Raw genomic sequence first — 27,319 nt, forward strand, 5'->3', positions numbered from 1 at the left:
TTTGTATTTTCAAATACTTGTCATAATTAAGTCTGAGTTAGGCAAAAGGTTTTCTCAGTCGATACATACTCTGTGTTTCCTGTTTTCTTCACAGGTCTTTGCTGCCAACTGTGGTGAATCTGGAAAATGTGTTCCTTCTCCCAAGAGGGGATCTATCCCCTTTGAGGCTAAGGAGGTGAGCCTGCTACGCGGCGCCCTCTCTAGCGGTCTGGGTAAGTGGGACATCACTGGGAGTGGCTCCTCTCTTGGGGAGAAGGACACCCATTCCAGCATTGAACTCTTTGTCCAAAACACCCTTTCTGCATTATTGTTGTTGAAAAAACAGTTGCATTCCTTGTTACAAATATAATGCACGAAAATTCTTTTTTATTTTATTTTGTAATTTATATAGCGCAAATCCACTGACCCTAAGTCTTAAGGCCGCTAAAAACAAATGGGAGACAAACAGGACGTCCAGAAGAAAAGACCACCGCGGATGACTGTAATGCCAAAAGGCAATAATCTCCGACCAGAGGAAGCGGTTAATTAAACAAATAGGTTTTAAGTCCTTTACTGAACAATCTGGTATAACTTTCAGTTCTGAGTTTCAATGGAAGGTTGTTCCAGGCAATGGGAGCCGCAGAATATAAGGCTCCAACCTTTGTCTGAGATAATCTACAGTTTGGAACAATTAGCTGAAGGAGACCATTGGATCTGAGGCTATAATTACTGGTTTTAAGCCAAAGTTCGTCATTAAGGTATGTAGGACCAGAATTATTCAGACAGTTGAAGGAGATGGACAAGAGGCGAAAGAGAATACGTTCCTTAATAGGAAGCCAATAAAGCTCCCTTCTGAACAGGAAAATATGGTCAGATCTTTTTTTGTCCATAACAGCCCTGACAGCGTTATTCTGCACTACCTGCAGTCTATTCATTTCACATTTTGGAAGCCCGATCAGAAGACTACTAGAGTAGTCTATCCTGGAGCTAATCCATGCTCGGGCCAACGTGTCTCTACTAGTTTGCGAAAGGAAGGGGCGTGCATGAGAGAGTAGTTTAATATAATAAGAGGATGAGAACACCAGATTACGGACCTGCGCTTTCATACTCCGATTACAATCCAGATCGATCCCCAGTGTCTTAACTTTTTTTTAAATCTTTATGACAGTTATCAATCACGAGCTGCAAGTAGAAGTCTTCCATTTTGTGAATCTTTGGATTAGTGCCCACAAGCATAACTTCTGTCTTGTTGGTGTTAAGGGCCAATCCATTAACACACATCCAACTTTGGATGAGCGCATATATCCAGTTGATTTTAGTTTCATCAGCCGAGAGAATACCCGTGATAGGAATAATACACTGAGTGTCGTCAGCGTAATTGGTGAACTCTGTCATTACTATCCAAGAAGTCAAGGAAGGGAACCGTTAAGATGTTATGAAAAATCGGCGAAAGACAGGCTCCCTGCGGTACTCCCTGCGTAAGATCCAGGGGGTTAGCTTCTGCGATGTTACTGCTCACTCGCCATTGGCGCTCTTTGGGAAAAGAGGCGACCCATGCGGCAGCCAGAGCCGAGAAACCCGCCGCCTCCTTCAACCTGGAGACCAACACTAAGTGGTCTACCAGGTCGAAGGCGGCGGAAAGGTCCATCAACATCAGCATACAGGGGCTACCTTGATCCATATGGCGAAGGAGCCTAAATTTCAAATCCATCAGTGTGGTCTCTGTTCTGTGTTTTTCCCAAAAAGCCAGATTCTCTTGTTTAGGATGTCAGTACTTCTCAAATGGGTTAATAGTTGAGTGTACGCAACTCTATCAAGAATCTTAAGCAAAAATGGCAAGTTGGAAATAGGACGATAGTTCAGAGGATCGACAGGGAGATCTGTTTTTTTCAATAGTGGGGTTACCCAGGAATGTTTATACAGGTAGGAACAACACTGTCTCTAAAGGATGCATTGATAAACTTGCAGAGAGTCCGGATCAGAGGGGGGGGCGCAAGCCTTTATCGTGATTGCCGGGCATACGTCACCCTTACAGTTAGATGGTTTCAGGTTCTGAATTATCAGCCTTGACCATTGGCTTCAGGTAATGGTGCACCTCATCTGAGGGCCATGGCCAAGGAAGACTGAAATCATTTCATTGATTTTAATGATGAAAATAAGAGAACAAACTCTGAATGGAGGAGGCATTCCCTCGCTGGGAGGAGAGCAAGTGCAACGCAGAGGCAGCCCCTGGAGCACTCGCGCCCCAGAAGGGCAGAGCCAACGGTGACGTGGCAAGAAAGAAACCCCCTAGCTGGAGGGCGGGGTACCTTGACCAAGCAAAAGGCTCCGGTCAAGGGAAAGGAGAGAACAGAAAAACCGCATTGTTTGTGGGTGGCATGATCACTGAAGAGAATTGGTGGGCCAGTCACCCAGGAACCTACGCCGAGACACGAACGAAGAGAGGAGCCAGAGGTATGGAGCTCTTACCGACAAGCACCTTTCCTGCTGTGTGACGTACAGACGGGGGGGGGTGGACGCTGCAGGCGTGTGGAGGTGAGCAAGATCAATGATTGCAGGCTTTCAGGATGAGCGAAACAGACGCAGGTACGAAAGTGAATGTAACCGGCACCTGGCCCCCTTAATCCAGAGATAAAGAGATACAATGTGATTCCAGGCTGGAATAGCCACCAAATGTATGAAAAGTCAAGACATGCAATGGGCACCTCTAATCCAGGGAACAAGGGATATGAACGCCAACGGTAGGCTAGAATGGCCACCAAAAGTAGAAGTTAAAACGAGACGGGCACAAGGCCCCAATAAATGAGTGGAAAGGACAATGTATCCAAGCTGAAGCAACAGAGTACCAAGGAAGCACAGACACAGTTCCTATGTTGAAACAGAGTGAAGGTCACTTGAATACTCTTTAAGCCTTACCGCAAAGTGCATGTAATCACAGGAAGCTGTATTCTCTATCTATGCAGAAGCCTTTAACCACAAAGCTTCCGGACTTTAAGTCCCAACATTACTAAGGTCTGGAAGGGAGAAGTGTTGTTTCAAGACATCCTGGAGGGATTGGAACACTTTAAAATCAGAAACTATTTACTTATCAAAGAGAAAGCGAAACCCAGACTGAGGATATTTGTTAATTCTCCAAGAGGATTTGATACTAAAGCTGTGAAGACAATCTGCAAGAACTGTGAGACTGAGACCAAGTTGAATATAAGTTGGCTAGGCAAAAGTCCATACTGAGGTTATTATATAATACTTTTCTTTTTGAGGTATTTTTCTAAAGTGGTGGGACCAGTTGGGTACTTGGGATTTTGACAGAAAACCTTTTGGTTGGACTTGACATGCACCTTTTTAGTTTTACTTTCGTTAGGTAGGGAACTTCGTCGTCTGGAGGACATTATCGTCAAACCAGTCATTCTTTAGGTTCTCGGACTAAATCTTTTTTCCTTTTTTCTGGCTCCAAAACCTCTGTGAAGCAGGATATGACTGAGGGAAGAAGAGATGTCAGGACAGTAACATTCTCCAGAGAGTCCAGAGGCACTAGTTTGTATTTCAAGAGCGCTGAGAATTTAGATTACATAATATTCAAAAATTCTGTCTCTTTCTGGGCTGTTTATCTAGGCGAGCTGGTGCCTCAAGGAGACACACTGTGAAGTGAACTATTATGTGGCCAGACCAGGGGCATATGGAATTAGGAGTTCCCGATATGCAGTTTGTGTGTAAGAATGCAGTCAACAATGTGTCCATCCCCATGAGTGGGTTATTTAATCCATTGGATATGGTATCCAGTGATGTTACCAAAATGTCTTAACCGTAAAGTGTTACCGAGAAAATATTACCATTTTTTTTCTCTATTTAAAAAAATAGATGGTGTGGGGGTAAAGGGGTAAAAGGGGCACAGGGCTAGTTGGGGTGGGGTTCCAACTAGAAATAAAGGCAGCCCCCCCACCCCAAATACAGAAAAACATGTTTGGTAAAATCAGCTTGGTAAAACAGTTTTTGGTAAAATCACTTCAAACCATTGGATATAGCCAATGCCATCTAAAGCCGCAAGTAGCGATGTAGCTGATTTGTCATGTTTGTCTTCTGCCCAGTAGTTGAGGTCACCTAGGACAATTGCGTGCGACTTAGTCTTGGTAATGCTATTAAGATGGTCAAGGAGGTGTTCCTCGAATAACAAGGTGTTCCTACAATAAGGGCATATCCTTAGGTGGTCTATTGATGGTTAGAATGCTCACAGAGACATTGGGATTTATTTTTATTAGCAGACATTCACAGCCCTCTGAGCTGGTATGTTTAACTACATGACAGTCCAAATGATTCCTAACCATGAGAGCAATCCCCCATGCGGTCACTTCGAAGGATTTTATGGTCCGGGGGTTGGCTAGTGATGTTGCCATATGAGTGGTTTCATTCAGCCATGTCTCTGTGATGGCCAATATATCCAGATTGGATGTGGTAAGATAGTGTTTCACCTCTTCTCCATGTTGTACGATGGAGCGTGTATTTAGGAGGGACATGCTGGTAAATGAAGCTTGAAGAGGTGTCAAAATGGTGTTGTCTTGAAGGAATGTGTAATATTGGTGTCTATATTGGTGGAAGTGGAGCATGCTTTATGTGAAACACATGTAATAGTGTCAAATTGTGAAATGTCTTCTATTTTAGAATTGCTTAATGGCAGGGAGGTCATAATTTCCATGGCCCTTGCGTTCTCAGCCTGTATATTTATGGCATCAATAGTAACCGGTTCCATTTCCTTAGTGGGTGTAAATGATGGTACTAATGTGATGGTGGTGATATTTGAGAGAGAATTGTAGCGCGCTACAATATCCTGTTTTGAGCAAAATAGCTCAATATCGTGAGGTGTGGTGCCCGCTATTTGACTGCTCAGTTCTTCAAACAGAAGAGATGCGACACAATGAATAGTTTGTGGGGTAAGGCTTAGAATATTTGTATTACAATACCTTAAATCTGCTGAATATCACAGAACACAGAGGCAACTCACTCCCTGCACTTGCCAGACACGAACTGGCATAAACCGGCACCTTCGCAACACAGTGGCTGCTGGGAAGAGTAGTTATAAAGGACTACGGTGCAGGCACGCAAAAGGAAACAATTAGAACAGAGTTGTAATATGGGGAACACAATGAAGCGGTAAAGGTAGGTACCGTCTCCCTGCCACTTTTCAATAAACCTAGTGACTGATGGAGAGCAGAGGCAATATGTTAAAATACAGTGGGCTACAATGTTCGAGTGAAAGCAAATGCAAATATCAAATTTTGAGGCTGTCAAAGCACCACTATTTCTCTCAGCACACACACACATTTCCCCCACAATTATACCCAATTGTGTAACAAGTGACCTTCCTGGGCAGTTTCTGCCTCATTGGTTTTGACATTTTCTTCAAGTGCCCATCACTGATCTCTGCCTACATCGTGTCTTGGGGGTGTTCCTCTGAGGTAGTTAACGATGTCGTGGTCCTTTCTTCATGATGCCATGGTCATCGAGCTGTCCAGCCCAAGGAACTCTCTCGCCAGAGTGCAGTACCGCACACTAGCCAGACCTAAATTCCTCTGCACCCAAGACCCCTGGACCTCCCTCAAAGGGGGCAAGGCACAGAGTATGGGGGCCCAGCCAGGAGCTGCCAAAGTGGATGAGTTAACATACCTGTTCCCCTCCCCAACCTCCAAGGTTTAACCGTGTAAATTCCTTGCCCTACCTCTCCATTGCCTGACTGATTGGTGGAGTTCTGGTCAAGGATCCTTGCCAAGACTCTCCCTAAGGTGGTTGGATTGGGAGAGAACCTGCTAAGAACTTTTCTTAAAATGGTCTTGTTAGGACGAATTCTTAGAAATGTGCCAATTCCCTTCTACCTTAGAGACTCCCAGCTCTTCATGTAATTTTTATGCGTTTCGTTTTCTGTTTCTTTTTACTTTGGAGTCTGACAAACTCCATAGGCATCATTTTTACATTGTGTCACATAGTACCTTCAGTGCAATGGCACAGGGAAGTCTATTAGATTTCCAAAAGGTTTTAAAAAAAAAAATCCTCTTGGATAAACTGTTTCCAAGACCAGTGAAGTGAAATTGACTTTACTTACATCTTGTAACTTTCTTTCTGGACCCAGCACACACTATCTTACAATAGGGTGTCGGAGCGGTTATTTAGTATCCCCTTTGTCTAGTTTCTTGTGTAAAATTTTTATGTTACACTTTCTACAGTTAATGGCTGGTGGCAGTGGTTTACTTTTTACTACCATTGTGTGTTTTTACTGCGAGCTGCATTCGCAGCCAGGGTAAGGCACCCATGGGTGCCATTTTGTCAAAATGGCCCCAGTCTTTGCCATTTCTTTGTGGGAAGGTCCTTCTTGAGATTTACTCTGCGTGCCAAACCAGGTTTGGTCTCTTTGTTCGTTTTGTCTTTGGCGGGATTCACAGGTGAAGCCCGCCTCTTGCTCCAGTATGTCTGACAGGGGCAGGAAGTGAGGGAGGTGCTCAAAACTCCCTGTGCTTAATCCCCTTGGTTACAGGAATGCACCCAAAGGTGATTGGCCGGCTGGCTGTCCGGCAAGGACAGCCACCCTGCTGTGCGATTGACAGCTAGGCTGAAATGAATGGGAGAAACCTGCATAAAAGCCAAGGCTTTTTGGCTTGGAAGGCAGAGTCAACCACCGGATGAAGGAATCTGAAGAAGTACTTGGAAGAGACGCCTGCTGCAACTCCTAGACCATTGGTTTGCCCGGTGAATCCCTGCTGCTGTGCTGAAGCTCCTAATTCACCTCGACTAGAGAAGCCCTGCAAGGAAGATTTCTCCCTTTGAGTTGGTTGGACCAATCAACTCCAAAACAAGCCACCTGGACATCCCTTCGAAGCTGGTTTTAATTTCCACTGCCGTTGCTGCTGGAACCGAAGAGCCAGGGAGGGGAACACCAGATTGTGTGCGTTGTTTTTAAGTCGGACCCGAGCACTAGGAAGATCCTCCGGACTTCCCTGTTGCATGACTGACCAAGCCTGAGACACCAACAGAGTGCTGGACCCCAGAAGCAAAGAAAGTCTGAAGTGTTATCTGAGAACCGCAGTTTTTCTATTTGCTGTCAGACGCAAGGAGATGAAACACTGAAGTACCGCTGAATCGAAGTTTGCCTATTGCTGCTGCTGACCGTCCCGTTGCAGAGCAGGAATCAACAATGTCCTCCCTCTTGTCCCCACGACTGAGGCCCAGGAACAAAAGGATCTGCAGAGCTGTACAGGAACAGAAGCCAGCTGGAAGCATTTTCATCAAACCAGAGGTACTGTAAAGTCTAAGAACTTACCTCTTGCTGTGTAGACTTGTTTGCTCTCAATTGAGACATGTCTTGGTTATCTTGCAGAGTTGCTAAAGCTTTGCCCCTCACAAGCCTCCCAGCTTGTGGCCCTTCAAGTGTTCTTATTTTACTACAACCATTGTGTGAGCCTTTTTATTTACCTGCAAAGAAGATCTTCAGTCCCCTTTGACATTGTACAATTATCATTGGCTGTCCTGGCTCCCTGAGTGACTCTTCTTACCTCTGACTCTGTATTCTTTTTCGCACAGGAAAGGGTTAACTTACTCTGCATTGGAGGTTTTTTAAAAGTACTTGCCTGTTTCTGAATTGTGGTAACCTTTGTTTTATTCCTCTATTCTACCTTTTGCACTAACTCCTAATTACTCTAAATGTACCGGTGATAAATCAATGTCCACAGTGCCCTAGCTATTTGTCACCTGTGGGCGTAGGAAGTGTCTGTGTGATCCCCAATGGGTATCATCTAATTTAGAGAAACAGTGTGTTTTATTGAAGTGTATTTGAGTGTAACATGTTTTGCTCCCTTTCTAAAGAAGGCTTATATAACTGACTGAAAGAAATTGTTTTATCAAGAAACCTGGAGTAGAAGTGTTTATTTGGATAACTGTATTGTGAAACTCTGTCACAACATTACTGCTCACATTGACCCCTCTTGAGATAAGCCGGACTGCTCGACCACACTACCAACTTGTGTAGTTCAGACTTGTACCAAAGGTTGGGTCCCTTTTGCCAGGGGGTCAGTTTCATTGTAGTGCACCCAAAGGGCAGTGCATACAATCTTGCCTAACAGTTCTACTATGTTAGAACGCTTTGAAACTGCCCATTGGCTTTTTCAAATCTTGTTCAGACACATGAAATGACTACTAGCCTTCTAAAAAGAAACTGCCTTGGGACCAGTGACTCCAGGGCAGTAGACCCCTTTTTAATCTAGCTAGGGACAGACATTTTAAGGTGTCAAACCTTATGATCGAAGGCTGTGCATGTTGTTCGAAGTCTTTTCTCTTATACATATGCATTCTCTAATTGGATTCTTGCGTAACTTGTTTATTCACTTCCTTTTCTAAGCTACAGTTGCTGAGGTTTCATTTACTGTTTCTACTGCAAAGTTTGTGCTCTTTTTTTTATTGTTGCATTGTTAGTTTACATAAAACCTTATACAACATTTCACACAATTCAAAATATACAGTCATTTTTTAAGACAGCATATAAAAATATATAGATTGAAAAGAATGTAAAAATACCATACAAAAATAAAGAATTTCATCAAATCACAAAAATTGTCATAAACTTTTCTTAAAATATCTCTCCCAGCCCTTGATTAATATTGTAACGGTTTTCCTATTCTTTTTTCCCTTTTCTTTCCATTCCTGTTATTCCTTAATAGGGACCTTACCTATAAGGTTCCTTTTTTCCAATTCCTCCATTATTAGTTAAGACCAGGTGCTTAAGAGTTTCTAATGTGTCGGTTTCTCCACAGAAGCGACATGTTAAATTGATTTGAACTTGATTAGGCACCTCTTCTTTATGTCCCCAGTGCGTAATCCTTTCTAAAGTCGGCATCTGATTGAGTCTAAAACGCATAAATATTAATCTCGCCCTATAACAAGGGAATCTTTGTAAATAAAGGGGAATGCATTCCCTTGCGTGTCCAAAGTTAGCATACTCCTTGTAAGAGGAGTAGGACTCTACGCCATTTACTGTGTCCACCCAATCTGTCTTGAATAAAAGTCTCTTAACTAATCCAGGTCGTTGTACCAGGTCTTCTAAACAAAGACCTAGAATATCCACAAGAAAATTCATTTTATCACTGAATCCTCTAATGGATTTTACTGATCCGGATTTAACAATCTTATTTAACAACTCATATAGGGTGTTTGCAGGTGGGTCATTCAGCTTTCTAAACAGAGATAATTGTCTCCACAAATATCTTGCTTTAAGTGAAATAAAAAATAACTCATGGCGGATAATGGCGTTGGGGACTGCCATGGTTAGGCCCAATATTTCTTTCCACGTTTTTCCCTGGGCCACTTTCAGGTATGAGCTCATACCATGGGTACAAATGTCTAGACCATACAAAAGAACCGGCTCACCTTTCGCAACATAAAAACGCCTTATCGGTAAGAGCGAAAATTTACATACCCTAACCTTCAAAAATGTCATTTGAATCTTTAATTTAGACACTTTTTCTACTAGGCTCAGTTTCCACATCTTAAGGCTAGATGTATTGTTAAAGTTATAGCCAAGATATGTTATTGCCTGGACCTGTTCCACCAGATCTTCTCCCATCTTCCAAATATATGATTTTTTTCTTAGTGACCACAATCAATCGGGATTTGGATGCATTGGGGGTTCACCATCGCATACTGATAGAAAATATCCATCTTTCTGCGAAGACCTCGTAGAGTGCGGTAATAAAGAATAAAATCATCAGCAAAGGCCATCCATTCAATAGCCAAACTCCCCAACCGGCGCAATGGAAGGACCCTGCCACATGTCCTCCACATCGCTAACGTATAGGTTGAAGAGCGTGGGTGCAAGTGGACAGCCCTGCTTAACCCCAACCTTAGTGTCAATGGGATCGGATAACAAGCCTTCCTGAGTCAAGCGAACCCTGACCGAGGTATTCCTATGCAACAGAGCCAGGAGTTGGACAATCTTTCGCAGAAAGTTTATTGCTAACATTTTAGTCCACAATCTTGCTCTGATTACCCCATCAAAGGCATTGGAAAGGTCTAAAGATGCCATAAAGACTTGACCCATGTTTGATTGATGGACAGTATCTCTTAAATGGGCCAAAATATACCCATTCAAGTCAGTTCACAAAACCTCTCTAAAGCCAACCTGAAATTTACTAAAGCAGGCATTCCTCCTAATCACTTTATTAAGATCCCTTAAAAGTAGAATGCCGAAGACCTTACTAGCTGCATCTAAAAGTACTATGGGTCTATAGTTCTGGCGGTTGAGGACATCACCTATTTTAAATATTGGAACAATAATACTTTGAGCCCATGATTCAGGGATGATATGATTTTTAAAAATATCATCAAATATGGGTTTGAGCAGCTCTGCCCACATTTCAGGGGCCACCTTTATAACGAAAGGAGGGATACCATCGGGGCCCGGCGCTCTAGATAGTTTAAGTTTATTGATGGCCCACATGTTATCTTCAATATCCCACACGCAATCAACCACCACTGGAGGACCTAAATCCAAATCCTGTTCCCTAGAGAAGGCTGAAGGCAATGCAAATGTTTCCTTATAATAGGAACACCACGCCTCTGCATGGATAGGACAATCAAGTCCATCTTTTGCCGGCGTGAATGAATTGTTGACAGCCCAAAATTTAACATCTCTTCCCTTGCAGAGATTGTGCATCATCAATTGATGAGCTTCAAGATATTGATCCATTCTCAGGGACTTAATCAAATTTTTATGTTTTAGGATTTTCTTTTTTCCTAAGTTGTAATTCAGAGAAGGAGATGGATAATTTCTTCAGGATTTTTAGATCCCTATATTTGATACGCTTGGATTTTTTAATTCTGGAGTCGCCAATTCTCCCCCTAGGTTTCAACACTTCCATATCGCCTGTCCTTCTGATTTTATGAACACATGACAATATAATATTATTGTAGTAGCGTCCCCCCAGTACGATGTCCTCTTCCCTACTAATTCGATGCGACAACAGGGTCAGGTTCTCCAAAACCAAGGTATTAAATTTCTTAATTGTTTTCTTATTCCATGCAATCCTTCTCCCATTATTTTCCACCTTTACGCCCAAAAACATAGAATAATGTGTTTACCAAGATTTGGAAGTGATAAAGAAAAGCGTAGGGGAATGTGATCACCCAACTCTCCCTCCATGAGTGTCAATTTTCCACATGCTTGCTTCCAACTATTGGATACAAGTCAATTCTGGAACTGTTACTTCCTCTTTTCCAGGTATATTTAGGTAAGTTCCAATCCAAGGCATGATCTAAAAGCCCCAGATCCCAATGATCAAGGAGCTTATCCCACCATATACCTCTCAAGACTAGGGTGAAGCAATTTAGAGATCACTCCTCTTTCATTTAGCATAGAGGCCTCAGCACAGGCCGAATTAAAGTCACCTCCCAAGATAATGCGATTACCAAACCCCTTCCCAACCCATCTTCCCAGAATTTCTCCAAGGGAGTCTTCCACTGTATCAATGGTCACTTTTAGTGGATTCCAGTAGAAGTTCAACAGGAGGATCGAATCTACATTATTCTTTGACGATAGAACAATACCCAGAAGCCAATCACTCCTAAAAAAATCACCTTGCCATGAAACCCCAAATTACGATCAACAGCAATAATGAAATCCGCCACTAGGCCGACCAGCTAACCCCCTCGATGCTAATGAAGAGAAGGTATAGAATCCTTCTATATACGTGTCAGACAACATCATGGTTTCCTGGAAAAAATAGATACAGGGACAGGTATAAGTTTCACCTTTGGTCAAGAATGTGTTCAAATGTAATCCCCCGCATGAGTTCCAGGAAATAACATCTATATTAGAGCTGTTAGGAGCACCCATTACCTTGTCTAAGGGTCACTAAAGCTTTGAGCACTGGTTGCAACCATGACCAATCTTGACCACTATTAAGAAGGCTGGAGATTAAAGCCATCCCAGGATCTGAATTTTCTGCTTTTTTAGTACCCAATTGTGTGATTTGTTGCGTTTGAATGTTAATCAGTTCCTTATATTGAAGAAAATTATCGACCTCTTTATCATCTGCTAATGTAGATAGATCATATCCCAAAGAATTAACGTTTTTTTCTTGGGCACGCACCATATCTGCCACCATCACCGAGTGAAAGCAACTTACCATTCGATGATTATTGTGATTGGGTAAAGGAATAGCGTCTATATCATCTGTTATAGCCCGCAATTAAGGAATTCTTTTGAACAGATTTAAAAGATGTGTTCTGTTTAAACTAGCCTGAGAGTCTGTTTTATTATTATTAATCCAACCCAAGATCTTCCCTGTATGCATCTTTGAGAGAGGCTGGCCCAAAGTAGATTGCATCTTTGTGTTATCAACAGAAGGTTTAGCCAGTGCAATTCCTTGAAAGTCCTGAATTTTAAAAGACTGTATTTAGGGGGCTTTCCCCCATATTATTAATGGTAGAACCACTCCTACGCTCAACTATGGCTATCGGCCCATTAAGGGAGGGAGTGTTGGAGTATACCATCGGTGTTATTACTTGGGAAGTAGGGAGAAGCTTAATTTGTTGCATACCTATTGATGATCTGGCAGGTTTGGTGCTAGTTATTTTACCAAAAGCTGTCATCTTAGTTTATTTGGTTTGTGGGCGATCTTGCCCAATTCTCGGTAAATTACTTTCATCCATGTTAGGGTTTGTTGTTTTTTTGTCCCCTAGCTAGAGAGTCTTTGTTAAAGACCTCCCCCGGCACCTGACCCTCTTACTTGTTAGAGCCATTCTCTATCCCACTATCATCACACTCTTTGAAGGGATTGTGTCCTCCAACGTATTCCTTATCTTGGATATCTCTTTCCAGCTTTGCTGGCCTCGGAACATTTTTTCTCTAGAGGCGCTGCGCGTCGACGTCCCTCGACGTCCGCCGAGTCGATGTCCCTCGACAGCCGCCGTATCGACGTCGACGTCATCCTGCCTATAAAGGCCGCGCGCAGCGTCCGTTGCTCAATTCCTTTTTTCCGCGCTACCTCAGTGCCTCAGAATATCGTTGCTCAGTTTTCGTTGTGAATTAATCCAATTTCCTCAAGATATTCGATCCATACTCGATGGCTTCCTCGTCGGAACCGACGACCCCTCGGTCCGGCTTTAAAAAATGCCGAGACTGTGGGAAAAAGATGTCGCTGACTGACCCTCAGAGTTTGTGGTGTTTGGGAGCTGAACACCATTGTTCGGAGTGCGAGGACTGTATGTCCATGACAGCTAAGTCCCTGAAGGAGCGTAGGGGGAAGCTGGAAAAAGGTAAGACTTCAAAAGCTTCTTCTTCCTCGACAAAGTCGAGACATTCGTCTCCTCGTCACCATTCGCGCTCCAGGTCTCAAAGCGGGTCCCATCACTCCTCGAGATCGAAGCACTCGAAGAGGAGACGTCGAAGATCCCCTTCTTCGTCCTCCTCTTCCTCTGTTTCTCCTAAGAGAATCCCTTGCCCCACGAAACATAGTCCCCGGGCTGAATGGGAGGAATTCCGCAAAAATATGATGAGCGTCTTCGAGAAAGCGGCCTCGACCCCCTCGAAGACTGCCGAGAGCGATGCTCTGGTCGAAAGACCCGAAGGTCTAAAACGCTGCGAGTCGCAGTACCCGGCAAAGGAAACTTCTCGAGCGCGTCACGAACCCTCGAGTAAAGCTATGACCTCGAACCCTTCTTCGAAGGTTCCGTCGACGCCGAGGTCGGTGTCTTCGACGCCGTTGTCGAAGGGACCTTCAACACACGGGTCTGTCGACTCGACGCCATCTTCGACACCGGCGTCGACGCCAAGGAAAGTCACGGTTGCGGCGCACCCAGTGGCTATCCCCAGGTCTTCGATGACGATGGCGTCGAGATTGTCGACATCCTCGATCAGAATCCCAATTCTATCGAGGACCTCGAGGCCTCCGCCTTTGTTTTCGACACCACGTTCGAAGCCTTCGGCGTCGACGACATCGACGTTTTCGAGGCCGATTACAAGTTTGGCACCCTCAGCCTTGGAGATGGGTTTCACACCTTTTGTGAGTTCAGACCAATTGAGAACTATGTCCTCAATTATGGAAGAGGGAGAACTATCTGACCAAGAAGAGACATTTGAGTTGCAGGGATCTGCAACCCCAGTTCAGGAGGAGTTATCCTCAGAGGAACGCAGGTTAAAGGAACTCCATGATTCCTTACATGAGGCAAGTGGGTTAGACACTTCCCCTGAGGTGGAGTTCGCTAGGCCAGACCTGGGGGAGCATGCTGAAACCCCCTATAGAGCCTTAATGGCCAGGATCACAGAATTTATGGGGTGGTCAACACCTTCACAGGCTTTCCAACAAGATGACCTCACGGATATTCTTGATAAAGGTCCACAGGAGGATCCTGTAGTGCCTTTTCATAAAGCTCTTCAAAGGAAAATCATGACGAACTGGGAAACCCCAGATGTCGTCCCGGCAGTAAATAAAAAACTGTCTGCTAAATAAAGTTTTTGTCCAAACATCCATCCCCAGAAAGTCTGGTGGTACAGGCAGCATCTTCTACTGACATCAAGACTGCTTACCCTACCGTCCCACAGGACAGGGACGATAAAAAATATGATGCTATGGCAAAGAAAGTTTTTTCGGCATGTAGCATGGCGTTAAAATCTATTAATGCTACTTGCACCCTTGCTAGATTCAGCCATACACTTTGGGAGTGTGCTTCTACAGCGGCTGACTGCATCCCGGAGGGAGAAGAAAGGGAGGCGTTCCTAAATATCGTACAGGACGGTAAAGACGCTATGTGCGAATCCCTCCAGACGGGCATTGATTCGGCTGACAGTATCAGCAGAGCAATGGCGGCAAGTACAACAACCAGGAGATTTGCCTGGTTGAGAAAGTCTGGTTTTGCCCCAGATGTGCAAGCCAGGCTCTTGAACATGCCATTCGATGGCTCTTCTTTGTTTGGGAAAAAGGCGGATGACAGTTTAGAAAAACTGCAAACATCAAAGGCAGCAGCAAAATCCCTAGGCGCTGCAATCCGTCAGACACCTTTTCGTTCCACAGGATCCTCTGCGAGAGGCAAGTCCTTTCGCTTCCACTCCGCATTCGGAAGAGGTAGAGGACGACCGGCTCAAAGGGGACAAAGAAGAACTACCTGAGGTGGACGGGGTAGATATTCAAAAGCCGCAGCAACAGCAGGTGCCTCTTTACCATCGGCATCGGCCGCCCCAAAACCACTCACCTGTAGGAGGCAGGTTAACTCAACATCTGGCGGAATGGCAGGCTATCACGTCAGATGCTTGGGCATTGGAAACAGTTGCCCAAGGTTACTGCCTGCCTCTCCTACGCATACCTCAGAGTCATCCACCGGGGATCAGCTCTCTAAAAGCTCCAGATCCGCTCCTCTTGCAGGAAATTTTAGATCTGCTAGAGAAGGGTGCCATAGAACCAGTACCTGTAGCGGAGAGGAACAAGGGCTGGTACTCCCCTTACTTTCTCATTCCAAAGAAAGACGGAGGCCTGAGACCCATCTTGGACTTGCGAGAATTGAACAAGTTCCTCAGGAAAGACAAATTGAAGATGGTAACTGTTTCTCAGATCCTTCAGGCCCTTCAGTTCCAGGACTGGTTGGTATCTCTGGACCTTCAGGACGCTTATTTCCATTTGCCTATCCATCTCAAACACAGGAAATACCTGAGTTCGCAATTGGCAACTCTCATTATCAATTTCGAGTGCTGCCATTTGGGCTGACTTCCGCCCCGAGGGTCTTCAGGTTAATGTTGATAGTGGCTGCAAGTCTAAGGAGGGAAGGGATTCACGTCTACCCCTACCTGGACGATTGGTTGATCAGGGCTTTATCTTCCGAACAAGCTCAGATCCAGCTAAATCACGTTTGCCACTCCCTTCGCAGACTGGGCTTCTCCCTCAATTTAAAGAAGTCACAAATGATACCATCGGAGCGCTCCTGGACACTTCCCTGGGAAAAGCCTCGCCACCAGAGGTGAGGGCTCAAGATATTCTACAGATGGTTACCAAGTTCCAAAATGCCCAACGTCTCCCAGCCTTCGACTTTGTGAGGTTGCTAGGCCTCATGGCATCCTGCAATTTCCTAGTGCCAGAGGCTCGCCTGAGAATGAGATCCCTCCAGTGGGCACTGAGAACTCAGTGGTCACAATTCTCAGGAAGAATGACAGATCTTCAGGTTCCCGACAGGGTGGCTCGAGACCTTCAGTGGTGGGCCTGTCAGGAGAACATTCTGAAAGGAGAACAGTTTTGGCAACCCTGGCCGGAGATAACAGTAGTCACGGATGCCTCACTCACGGGGTGGGGAGCCCACGCCAACGACTTGACCATCAGCGGTCGTTGGTCTCCATCGGAGTCCAGACTACATATCAACCTGTTAGAGCTGAGGACCATCAGACTTGCGCTGAAGGCGTTCCTGCCATCTGTACAAGGAAAGAATGTCCTGATAATGACAGACAACACAGTGGCCATGCATTACCTCAACAAAAGAGGAGGCGTAGGATCACTACCTCTGTGCAGAGAGGCGATGCAGCTCTGGTTTTGGGCAATCCAAGAAGGAATTTCTCTATCGGCAGTTCACCTAGACGGAGAGAAGAACTTGACAGCGGACGCTCTGAGCAGGCAGAGCACAGTCTCCTAGGAGTGGGAACTAGCTCAGGAAGTCCTTCAAGAGATCTTCGCCCTTTGGGGAACCCCTCAGGTGGATCTGTTCGCCACCAGTGTCAACAGGAAGTGCGATCTGTTCTGTTCAAGGGAATTTCCCCCGAGAGGAGCTCTGGGAGACGTGTTCATAGTGGACTGGGAGTTTCCGCTTCTGTACGCGTTCCCACCGGTCCCTGTCATTCCTCAAATGATCAGGAGGTTGAGAAGATTCCGGAAAACCATGATCCTAATTGCCCCGGATTGGGCCAGGAGAACGTGCTACCCAGACCTTCTAGACTTGTCCATCCGCCCTCCATTTCGACTTCCACTCAGAGAGAATCTACTCTCACAGAAGGGAGGTCAGGTTCTCCATCCAGACATCAAAACCCTCAACCTTCACGCTTGGCTTCTGAAAGGCTGAGGTACAAGGATTGGGACCTCCCTGATGATGTTCTGGAGGTGTTGCTTTCAGCAAGGAGGCCAGCAACAAAGTCTTTATACCGCTGCCGTTGGAACAGATTTTGCAGCTGGTGTAGAGAAAAGAATATCGACCCCTTTTCATGTGGTACACCAATGGTTTTGTCCTTCCTACTCTATTTAGCGAATTCAGGCCTTCAAGTTGGCACCATCAAGGGCTATCGCGCAGCGCTATCCATCTTTAAGTGCACTGCGGAAGAACCATCCTATTTCAAGTTGTCCTTGGTAATACAGTTTCTAAAGGGGTTAACTAACCTTTATCCCCCAAGACCATTCCAGGTTCCGCTATGGGATTTAAACTTAGTCCAAACTTTCCTGATGGGCACACCTGTCGAACCACTCCATTCTTGTTCGTTAAGATTTCTTACCCTTAAAACTGTTTTATTAATAGCACTTACATCTGCTAGAAGGGTGAGCGAGTTACAAGCTCTTTCTTGTAAACCCCCTCATACAATCTTTCACAAAGACAAAGTTGTTCTGCAAGTGAAGCCTAATTTCCTCCCAAAGGTGGTTTCTGAATTCCATATCACTCAGAATATTACCCTTCCATCTTTCTATCCTCCTCCTCATCCGGGGAAAGAGGAAGAGAGGTTACACAGGCTGGACCCAAGAAGGGCTTTAAGTTTTTACATCAGTAGACTGGCTAGGATAAGACAAGCAGACCAGCTGTTTGTAGGCTACGCAGGTCACAAGCTGGGGTTACCGGTAACTAAGCAGACCATTTCCAGATGGATCATTCTAGCCATTTTGGAATGTTATAAACTGGCAGGAAAAGAGCCCCCTCAAAACCTTAGGGCTCATTCGACCAGAGGTATCGCAGCTTCATCGGCCCTCAAAAGAGGAGTGCCGGTTAGAGACACATGTGCGGCTGCCACATGGTCATCCGTACATACCTTTACACGGTTTTACAATTTGGATTCCTCCTCCAGTCAAGAGACTAGCTTTGGAAGGGCAGTATTGCACTCTATTCATCAATAAAAAGAAGCATGAAGTCAGTACTCCCACCTCCAATAACAGAATACTGCTATGGGAGCCTATCTAAGATAAGGAATACGTCGGAGGACACAATCCCTTCGAAGAACAAGTTACTTCTTACCTTGTAACGTTCTTTTGATGGGATGTTCCTCCAACATATTCCTTATCGACCCTCCCATCCATCCCCGCAGTACTACTTCCCTTGTTGTTGCAGCTTACGCTCCTTCAGGGTGATTAGTCTAGTCCAGAAAGAATTATTGTGGGCTACAAAACGGAACTGAGCAACGGACACTGCGCGCAGCCTTTATAGGCAGGATGACGTCGACACAGCGGCTGTCGAGGGACATCGACTCGGTGGACGTCGACGCGCAGCGCCCTCTAGAGAAACATTTTTCCGAGGCCAGCAAAGCTGGAAAGAGATATCTAAGATAAGGAATACGTCGGAGGAACATCCCATTTTACAAGGTAAGAAGTAACTTGTTCTTCTTGAACAGGAATATTCCTAATTGCTTTAAGATTGGAGTTTCTGCCTTTAATTTTAATATTAAGAATATTTTTAGTTCTTTTAAGCATCTTGACCTGTTTTTTTGCTTTTTTACGTCTATGCACTGGAGATTGAGGTACCTCATTAATGTCATAGTCAGAATTGTTAACAGGACCTATTTCGTCGGGATTCATCATTTCACCCGTTTCTAATGCTGGGTCTATTAGTTTTTTCTCTATATGTTTTGTCTTTTGTTTGCATTTTTTCCCTTTTTTAAGTGGAGTTAGTTGGATAATTATCGCATCATGACTGCTGATATTCAAACATTCCCCCTCCTTAGATATTTCACTCCTGTGCTCCTGGGCACTAGAGTTTTCCAAGTCCTGTTCTTGAGTAAGTCCCCCTGTTACTCTTACAATAGCGTCTAAAAGGACAGAAGGACTATCTGGACAGCTCAATTCATTTCCGTATTTGTTATTGGATTTTTTACCTCCTTGGACAGGGAATCTAAGTCCACTATCCCTTTATCTGAAGAGGTAGGGCGATCCCGTGAAAGCATAATTTCCAACAAAGTGGTGATTTTTGCACCCATAGTTGTTAACCTAATATCTTGTTCTTCTCTATATTTATCGTAGAGATTCTGTTCTTTAATATTATGATTATAGGTCTTGCCCTCCACTAAGCCCTCCAAAAATGCCAAACGAGTAATCATTTGATTAAAAGCAGCTTGTTGGCCTACCATGGAGCCACCGAGCATCTCTTGGGACTCGCCCATGGTTTTCAGAGCCAAATTTAAACTAATATGTAGGTTAGATAGGAGGGGTAGAAGATAATCTCCTCTATCCTCCCTACCCGAACAAGGTATTTCGTATTTATCCTTGGCTACAGAATGACTTTCCAATATAGTTTGATGGGGTTCAGTGGCACAATCCAATGTTTTAGGTCGATGGTACCCTTCCGTATCAGTTTGAGTAAAAGCTATCTTCCTATGTATAAAGGTTTTTGGTATCTCTAATACCGGTCTAGTGGAGGTTAGTTGCTTACCCTCTTGTTGTTTCTCTATCGTAGTAGTATCTCTAACTTGTGAGAGTGCACCGCTCGGTGCCCCCTCAGATAAGCTCCTCATACCCTTACCCTTGGATAAAATTCTCCCTGTCGGTATCTCCAAATCAATACTTCTTTAAGCAAATCACCCGTGGCATCTGCCATAAGCAGAAAAGAATCATCCAAATCGATCCCCCCCCCCCCCCCCCCCCGATAGGTAGATTAAGATTATGATTAGGACAGATAGGAGTCCCTTTAAATTGTTCTCCCCAACTTGCATGCTTAGACTGGGTAGGGCTAGTAGCACATTGCATGTTATCCTGTGCACCCTTCCCAAAAATAAACACTGCTGGGGAGATATGAGTGGAATGCTTGGTGCCGAGCGGGTATTTACCCTTATTTCCCATCATATTCAATTTGGATGAATCTGAGCCATAAATTTCCCCAGCTTGCATTTTTCCACTTAGAATCATCTTCTGAAGTGGAGTAGATGCATGAAAACGAACTACCCTTTTAACATCAAATAAACTTTGTTGAAGACATTCTTCATGCGTAAGTTCCTGTCTAGAATCCAGCATATTCCTATGAGCCCCAGTGGCCTCTATATCTAATATGTCTAAATTTCCCCAATAGGAGCTAGAGCCTCCAAAGCTACATAATCAACAATGGGTGGTCCCTTCACACACACTCCAAATGTGTGATTTGGCTTGTCATTATTAATGTCAGCAGGTATATTAGAAGCAACCTTATTTTCCATATCTGTTAATAGGCGCCTCACAATGTACCGGAGAGCCCAGTTGAACTTCTGCTATCTTGTTCTCTTGTCTCGCAATAGTTTCAAACCCGCTTCTAAGTGCTGGCATATTCGAGTAATTTGGTAGTACAGGAACACTCCCTTTAGGTAAAAAGAAAGAGGAGAGTACAACTTGCAGCCTCGGAGGAAAGAAATAAAAAAATATATAAGGGATGGGAGAGAAAGCAATTTTATTAAAATATGTATAACATTCAACAATTTTCAAAATCACTATAACAAGGTTTTTTAAAGTATTTATATTATGTTTGCACTGCCTTGGGAACGCCCGATGGCTTGAGGAGCAGCCTTAGTCCGTCTCTCCTCCCCAATGTCCAACTAAATGCAGCAAGTAGCCAACACGTGCTTCCTTCTTAAAAGTTTGATCAATATTAAAGGAAAATCCTGGATAGCTACCATACAAATCAAAAGCTTAAATTGCAATAATAGGGCTCAAAGAGAACTTCTCCACAGTCACCCAATGTCCTACTAAGTACGTTAGTACACCATACTAGCAGCAAAATTGTAGTGGGAGAAACTTGCAGAAGTACTTGAATTATATACAAGATCTTCTCCGGAACCCAGAGCCTCCCAGAGCCAAACAGCAGACAGTGCTACAAATGCCGCGGCCTTGTCCCCGCTGCGGGCTTAACGCCGCAAGGGTGGCAAGTCCTTCAATAAATGATGGAAGCGTGTCACGTGATCAGTCACGTAGACTGGACAGGCTCCGCCTCCAGGAAGCGAGGGCAACCACAGCAAGAGCTCCCGTACGCTCGCAGTGCTGTGCAACAAAGGAAATGAAGGTAACGTTTCTTTCCAACAAAGCGGTCCTTCAAAGGTCAGCAAAATAATTTAGCCAGAGCACACCAAAAGTGAATGTGTACGTATATAATAGTGTTAGTGTAACGCTTACATGTGGTTTTAATTGCTAAGAATTTGTCAGTCTAAAATAACTATTTTCATACATTCTGCATAATGTGTAGAGTGCTCTGTGTGCTTAATTAAACCCTTCATCACTCTCTCCCAAGTCTAAGCCTTGCTGTTCCGTTTAACTGCCCAAATAGTTTAGCTAGACTTAACTGGGCCTCATTACGAGGTTGGCGGTAACCCACCAGTGCGACCAGTGATTTGCCGCCAACCCCATAACACTGAATCCGGCTCCTGACTTCCCGGTGCCACCGGGACATTACAAGTTCCGGCTGTGCGGGAAGTCGGGCGCCATATTTTGTAACTTCCCATAAAGTCCCATAGGACTCAGATAGTGTGGAGATGTCAGCACCAACACTGTTGCTAATGTATCGGGTGCGAAGGCCCCGGCAGGCAAACTCAGTGTGGCGGTCCGGAAACAAGGGTTCCGGTAAGCTTACCGGCACCCTTGTTTCCAGACTGCCACACTCATAAAAAGGCCCACTGTTCTTTCCTGTACACTAGAATAGGGTGGCCTCTCAGAATCTATCCTCAGCGCTGATTCTGAAAATCCATCTCCATGCTCTCCATCAGACGACGTGCCCTAGGTAGTGTCTGGCACCTTTGGGGCACTAGGAGTACATACTGACTTCGCCCATCTTGCTCTGGTGTTCACATTTGTTATGCTCCTCTTTAGTATGCTGCACTGCAGTTCTAGCGTTATTCAGTCATTATATAGGCATTGTTACTCACTAATGTTGTAGTCGAGCCTTTTTCCACCCCCGTTTTCAGCGCTAGCAGTATGTAGAGTTGTGGCCTGTGGGGTAAAGGCTGATTCTAGGTTTCCCATGTCTGTATGCATCCGCATTCCCCACCTTACAGTCCACTTCACCTACAAGATGTATCCACCTACAAATTTATTGTGTTCCATGTTCACTCCCAGCTTCCCCGCGCCCCTTTTCGGAGCATTGCCATATGTTTGAGTCTTACTCTGGTCCTGAGATTGTTGTCCTGGGCACGCAATCTCCTTCCTACCGGTAATGGCAATCAAGCCCCCCACCCAGTGAGACCCGAATTCTGACTGGTTTCTACAGCTTTTCGATGGGATTGTGAGCGGAATAATGGCAGTATATGTATCCTCCTCTCAGCCCACAAGCCAAAGGGTGGTCTGTCCTCCACTCACTATGCCAGCTTTCATTCAATAAATATTTGCAGCAGTGACGGGTGGTACTGCAGGCCTTGGTACACAGGGCCTGCTCAACCTTTCTGTGCAGGTGTAGTGCCTCCAGGCTTTTCAATCCACGGCCTTGATTTTGTGAGCAATATTGTGCCTCCTTGTCCCAGCGCTGGGCTGCAGTCGGTTTTGCTGCTCTCCTCGCTACTCTGCCTGTCTTTAAAGCAGGGAAGGTGCTGTTTGAGGGGTATCGACGCGTTTCCAGGTTTCAGGGATTTAAATCTGCACTTGCAGATCAATGTTTTAACTCGAGCGCTTCTACTCCTTGTTCAATCGTTACTGAATGACTTTGATTTTATTATTCTCAATCTGTGGTATGCAACCCTTGTCTGAATATTTTGTGGCTTGCAACTCGCTTCACCCCCTGTCATTACTGAGGGAAATGCAAGTAGAAGTCCAAAACATCTGAGGAGCTAAATGTTGCAGGCCACTTTGCTACATTCTTATGTAACCTCTCTGACGTAGGGTTAACTGTGCACAGGGTACTCTCAGTAAGGAGCTATAATACTCAGTTCCCCAGCTTATTCACTAGTACAAACCACCTTCAGTACTACCAATCTATGTGAAATTCTTTACAATACCAAATATTTGTGGGAAATTAACTGAAAGAAAGCAGGCTTCATTAAGGTTGGGGTGGGGGCACTCGGGGTGGCTGGCCATGGATTTATTTGTGTTGTATGCCTGAAGGGCTAGGAGTATTAGTTACTGAGGTGGGTAACTTGTTTTAGCAGACTTTGGAGAAGTAATTGCCTTGGGCCAATCCCTTGCCGGAGTGGTGAGGAAAGTGATCCTAGGATGTCCAGTCAGTATAGCTGAGCTGTATGACAATCAGTATAGTTTAGATGTTCGACCGAGATCAAAACAATGATTGACACAACCTGTATAAAGCACCCACTGCTTTACTTTAATAGGAACATATAAGTCGCATCAGATTTTACCCTTCAGTCTTCCTTTTATGTGGTCGTGAAACAGTTTGATTACTACATTTCTTTGCAGTAGAAGATACCCTTTGTTTAATAAACCTTTTTCTTTTTCATGATTAGGAAAAACAGTTATTTGCTCAGATCACATTACTAGCTATTCAGAGGAAAATCGGGAGGGCAAGGCTTCGAGTACTTCTGAAACTGATGAGGAAGGTAATTATGTTTTACGTATTTGAAATATAGCATCACTGTCTTGTGTTAAAAATGCAAAGCCTTTACACTTTTTTATTTTTGGTAGCAGTATCTGCTTTCTTTTTGGATCATCAAACATCCCTTCTGGAGGAAAACCTAGAGAATGAGCCTTGTACTTCCTTGGAAACGGGTGAAGGTACTGAAGGAAATGTACAGCCTTAGCTAAGCATAATTTAAACAATGCTGCAATTCTTGGAGCCCCCTACCTCAGTGATTCACTGCTTTCATGCATGCTCTTCATATTTATTTGAATGTGTTATTGGTCTAGTGAATCCTTGATGCAAGCCTTGGTATTATATCGTTATTATTAAGGTATTGAATGCTGGCTTAGCTTTTGGAAGCAACAGAGTGTTCTACACGCCCTAACCGGTAAGTACAAGGCGAGGAAAATTATAAATACAAGGGAGTAGTGAGCTAACAGGCGGCTTCTTTACCCTTCAAGGGAATCAGTAGATGGTTAAAAGGTTTTCTTGATGAGATTAACTTATTGAATTATTTGTGCAAGCACAACATGCTTTAACCTTACTGTTAAGCCAGAATTGCAATTTTGGGGATTCTTGGGCCACTTGTTGGTGCCTCGCAGCTTTTTTCTTTTTTCTTCTGTCTTCTTCGTTTCCTTGATGATCTTTCTGATGGCCAGAGGGACGTCTCCTGGCTTCACATAGTATCTTAGCTTTTTTAAGGTATACTGTATTGCGTTGCCCGCAAGGCATCCAGTCCCAGGCACCCCATTTCTGCCCTAGTGTGATTATCACTGTGAATTGGTTTTAAGGAATAGGTTGGTAGTAGCTGTGCTTTAAGGTTGGCTTCTCCAAAGTTGCACGCCGTTTTACTGCATTGGTAGCCCAATGTACCTTCGGTTTATATCCTGCTTCCAGCCATTTTGTTCTCTAGCCTTTGTCCCTCTCCTGTGTCCCTGGGATCATCAATGGTTCAGGTTGTAAGGCCCTGGAAACCAGATCCTGAAAACCGGACCTGGGGAAAAGTCATTCCGTAACCAGGTTGTTTCTGGTCACCGGAGCAGTTTCTGACAAAACCACTGACTTGTGTACTTACTTGTGCTTTGTTTAACAATGCTTGCAAACTTAGCTTTGCCTTTTGTCTCTTGATACACTTGCGAACTTGAATCACAGAAGTATTTGGTGGTGGGTTTCACATTTAAGGTCTGCCTGCTTTCATTACAATATCTTCGTTTACCTCTTTGCCACTATTCATTACACCTCCTTTGCCTTACTTAATTATTTGGGGTCCTTTGCCCCGTTATTCTCATTTGTTTACAGTTCCTCATAACCTCCTGGACATCCAGCACCCATCTCTCCATTAATACCTGTTTCTCTGGTGTGCAGTGTTTGGGGAGAGGTGCTTCTCTGCATCCGAATTGTGGCTTTCAGGTTTCTTCGGTGGGTGGCGGCTACTTTGATGCTTGATTCCCGGTCTCTACTCCACCGGGATCTCGCTTCTTGGATGCTGCTTTCCCTCCTCTTGTTTCCTGCTTGGCTCTCCCCCGGTTTCTGGCTACTCGGGGATAGCCGCTTCCGCAGCTGGCTTCACTTCCGGGAGATACTGTTTCAGAGACTGGAAGGAGCTCTGACAGGAGGTTGCTCGGGAAGCACAGCCAGGGAGTCATTCTCCCTGTCGTCCTTTCTCCTGTTCTCCTTCCTCTTCGGTAGTCTTGGCTCTCCGGGACTCCTCCAGGCAGCGTCCTCTCTTCCAGCCATGCTGGATTTGCTATTTAAGTGTCCTGGCACCTACCAGCAGTTCCCTACAACTACCTTTTAATTTGCAAGTTTTACAGCAATTGCCCTTGGTGGTGAGGCATTGCAGGCACCTTTGTATAGGCCCCCTCTGCTGAGTAAAAACTCAGAGACCTCTGTGTTCAACCGCCTTTTTGTACCATTATTCCTGGTACAATTTAACAGATTCCAACACTCTCCTGTGTTGGTTTGGAGTGGTGCTCCAACCCATGGTATCTGAGCATTCAGCCAGTCAATTTAGGATGGCAAGTACTCCTTAGAATAGGGTCTAAATGTATTTGCGGAAGGACAGGTTATCATGAATTTCTTGAATTTCTGGAGGTAGCAGACACAAGAGTTTGCTTGCATTGACAGTGCAGGCACTCCCCATAACGTGTTTTTTTTAATGGGTGACACGTGGAAGAGAGGAGCGGTACTCGTTGTTAAATTATGAGCGAGATTGTTCTTCGGCATACACTTCCCAATGTAAAGGAGACATCCGTCATTGAATGCTTTTAGCTCTGGTTAGCTTAAATCTATTCCTAGCCTCAACCAGTAACCAATGGAGCCTCTTACGAACTTTGGAGATGATATGAGTATTTGTAACTATGCGTAGTGCTGTGTTTTGCAGATCCTGTAGTGTTTTAATCGCATACTTGGGAGAACCTGCATACAGAGCATTGCAGTAATCCAGTTTAGAGCCAATAATGGTTCTTGCAATGGTAGCACAATGTGGTTCTTAAAGCTAATGTCTAATTTGGCACAGTAACATGAGATGGTTATGGGCAGAGCGAATAACTGCATTAATTTGGGGGACCATAGAGGGGTTGGAATCTAAAAGTACTCCTAAAATGTTTACTTCTAATGGATTGTGTCCTTCCATGGATTCCTCATCTTGCATACATTCGTATCATTGGATCCTCGCAGAACATTATTTGACAGCACAGGGTGCTGTGCAACATCGAGTCAATGTCCATCGACGGTTACCATTCCTGCATCCTGAAGTGATGTCGATCGCATCAATATCAAGCACCATGCCAGTTACTTCAGTTCCGTTTTTCCACATGCACAGCACGCTCTCAGAACGGTCCAACTTGCTTCAGCGATTCTCTTCAGCTAACGTATTAATTATTTTTTTTTCCAAACATATTTTTATTGGTTTTATACAAGCGAATTATACATTGTGGCTTGTGCATTGACAGTGCTTCGAGCAACGTTACAGTGCTTGTAAATGCAGGTAATAAACAGAGAAAACAAACAACAACAGGTCAGAGAAATGTCCATGGGGAGGGCAGGGCGAGGAGGAGTGAGCCAATCGAAGCCCATCGATGGGTTAAGGGCTCAGGGAGGCTGATTATGTTTCAGGATCGTGTTGGGGGTCAGGGGGGGGGAGAAGGCTCTACCAAGTCCTAGGCCTTCATTATTAAGTCTCTTGCTCTTGCGAGCGGGGGAGGAGATCCCCAGGTCGATGCTTGCCCTTCAACCCTTCTCTTCAGTCATATTTGTCCATCCATCGTAGAGAGGGAGGTTGTCGGGCCAGGCCTGGTTATTTCTGTGAGTAGTCCAGGAAGGGGGCCCACGTTTGGAAGAATTTGTCTGTTTCCAAACCGGAGGGCAGTTATTTTTTCGCCCGCTATTATGTCCCAACATTTAGTCCACATTTGGACTGCTGGGCCCTCTGGGTTTTTCCAAAGCCTTGCCACTGAGATCTTAGCGGCCGTCAACAGGTGGGCACATAGGTCTGCTCTGTGACCTGATAGGGGGAATTGGCCCTCACCGCTTTCTCCTAGTCGGACGATACCCGGATCCCATGGGATTGACAGGCCTGTGATCGTGTTGACTTGTTCTAACACGGCTTTCCAAAATTGAGTGGCCT

General features: G+C 44.7%; 1 protein-coding gene across 5 annotated transcripts in view; it reads left to right on the top strand.

Annotated features, from left to right (window-relative positions):
* The window catches only part of TDRD6 (tudor domain containing 6), a 1,508,150-nt gene that overhangs the window by 675,961 nt on the left and 804,870 nt on the right, over nucleotides 1–27,319 (top strand). For 3 of the 5 annotated variants that reach the window (XM_069605809.1, XM_069605814.1, XM_069605811.1), the window contains 2 exons: nucleotides 23,579–23,671; nucleotides 23,757–23,846. In XM_069605809.1, the coding sequence (XP_069461910.1) occupies nucleotides 23,579–23,671; nucleotides 23,757–23,846 (183 nt within the window). The remainder of the gene's footprint in view (nucleotides 1–23,578; nucleotides 23,672–23,756; nucleotides 23,847–27,319) is intronic. The other 2 variants (XM_069605810.1, XM_069605812.1) reach the window with 2 other exon arrangements.

This window comes from Ambystoma mexicanum, chromosome 4p (assembly GCF_040938575.1).
Source record: "Ambystoma mexicanum isolate Mex_15411 chromosome 4p, UKY_AmexF1_1, whole genome shotgun sequence".
Taxonomy (NCBI): domain Eukaryota; kingdom Metazoa; phylum Chordata; class Amphibia; order Caudata; family Ambystomatidae; genus Ambystoma; species Ambystoma mexicanum.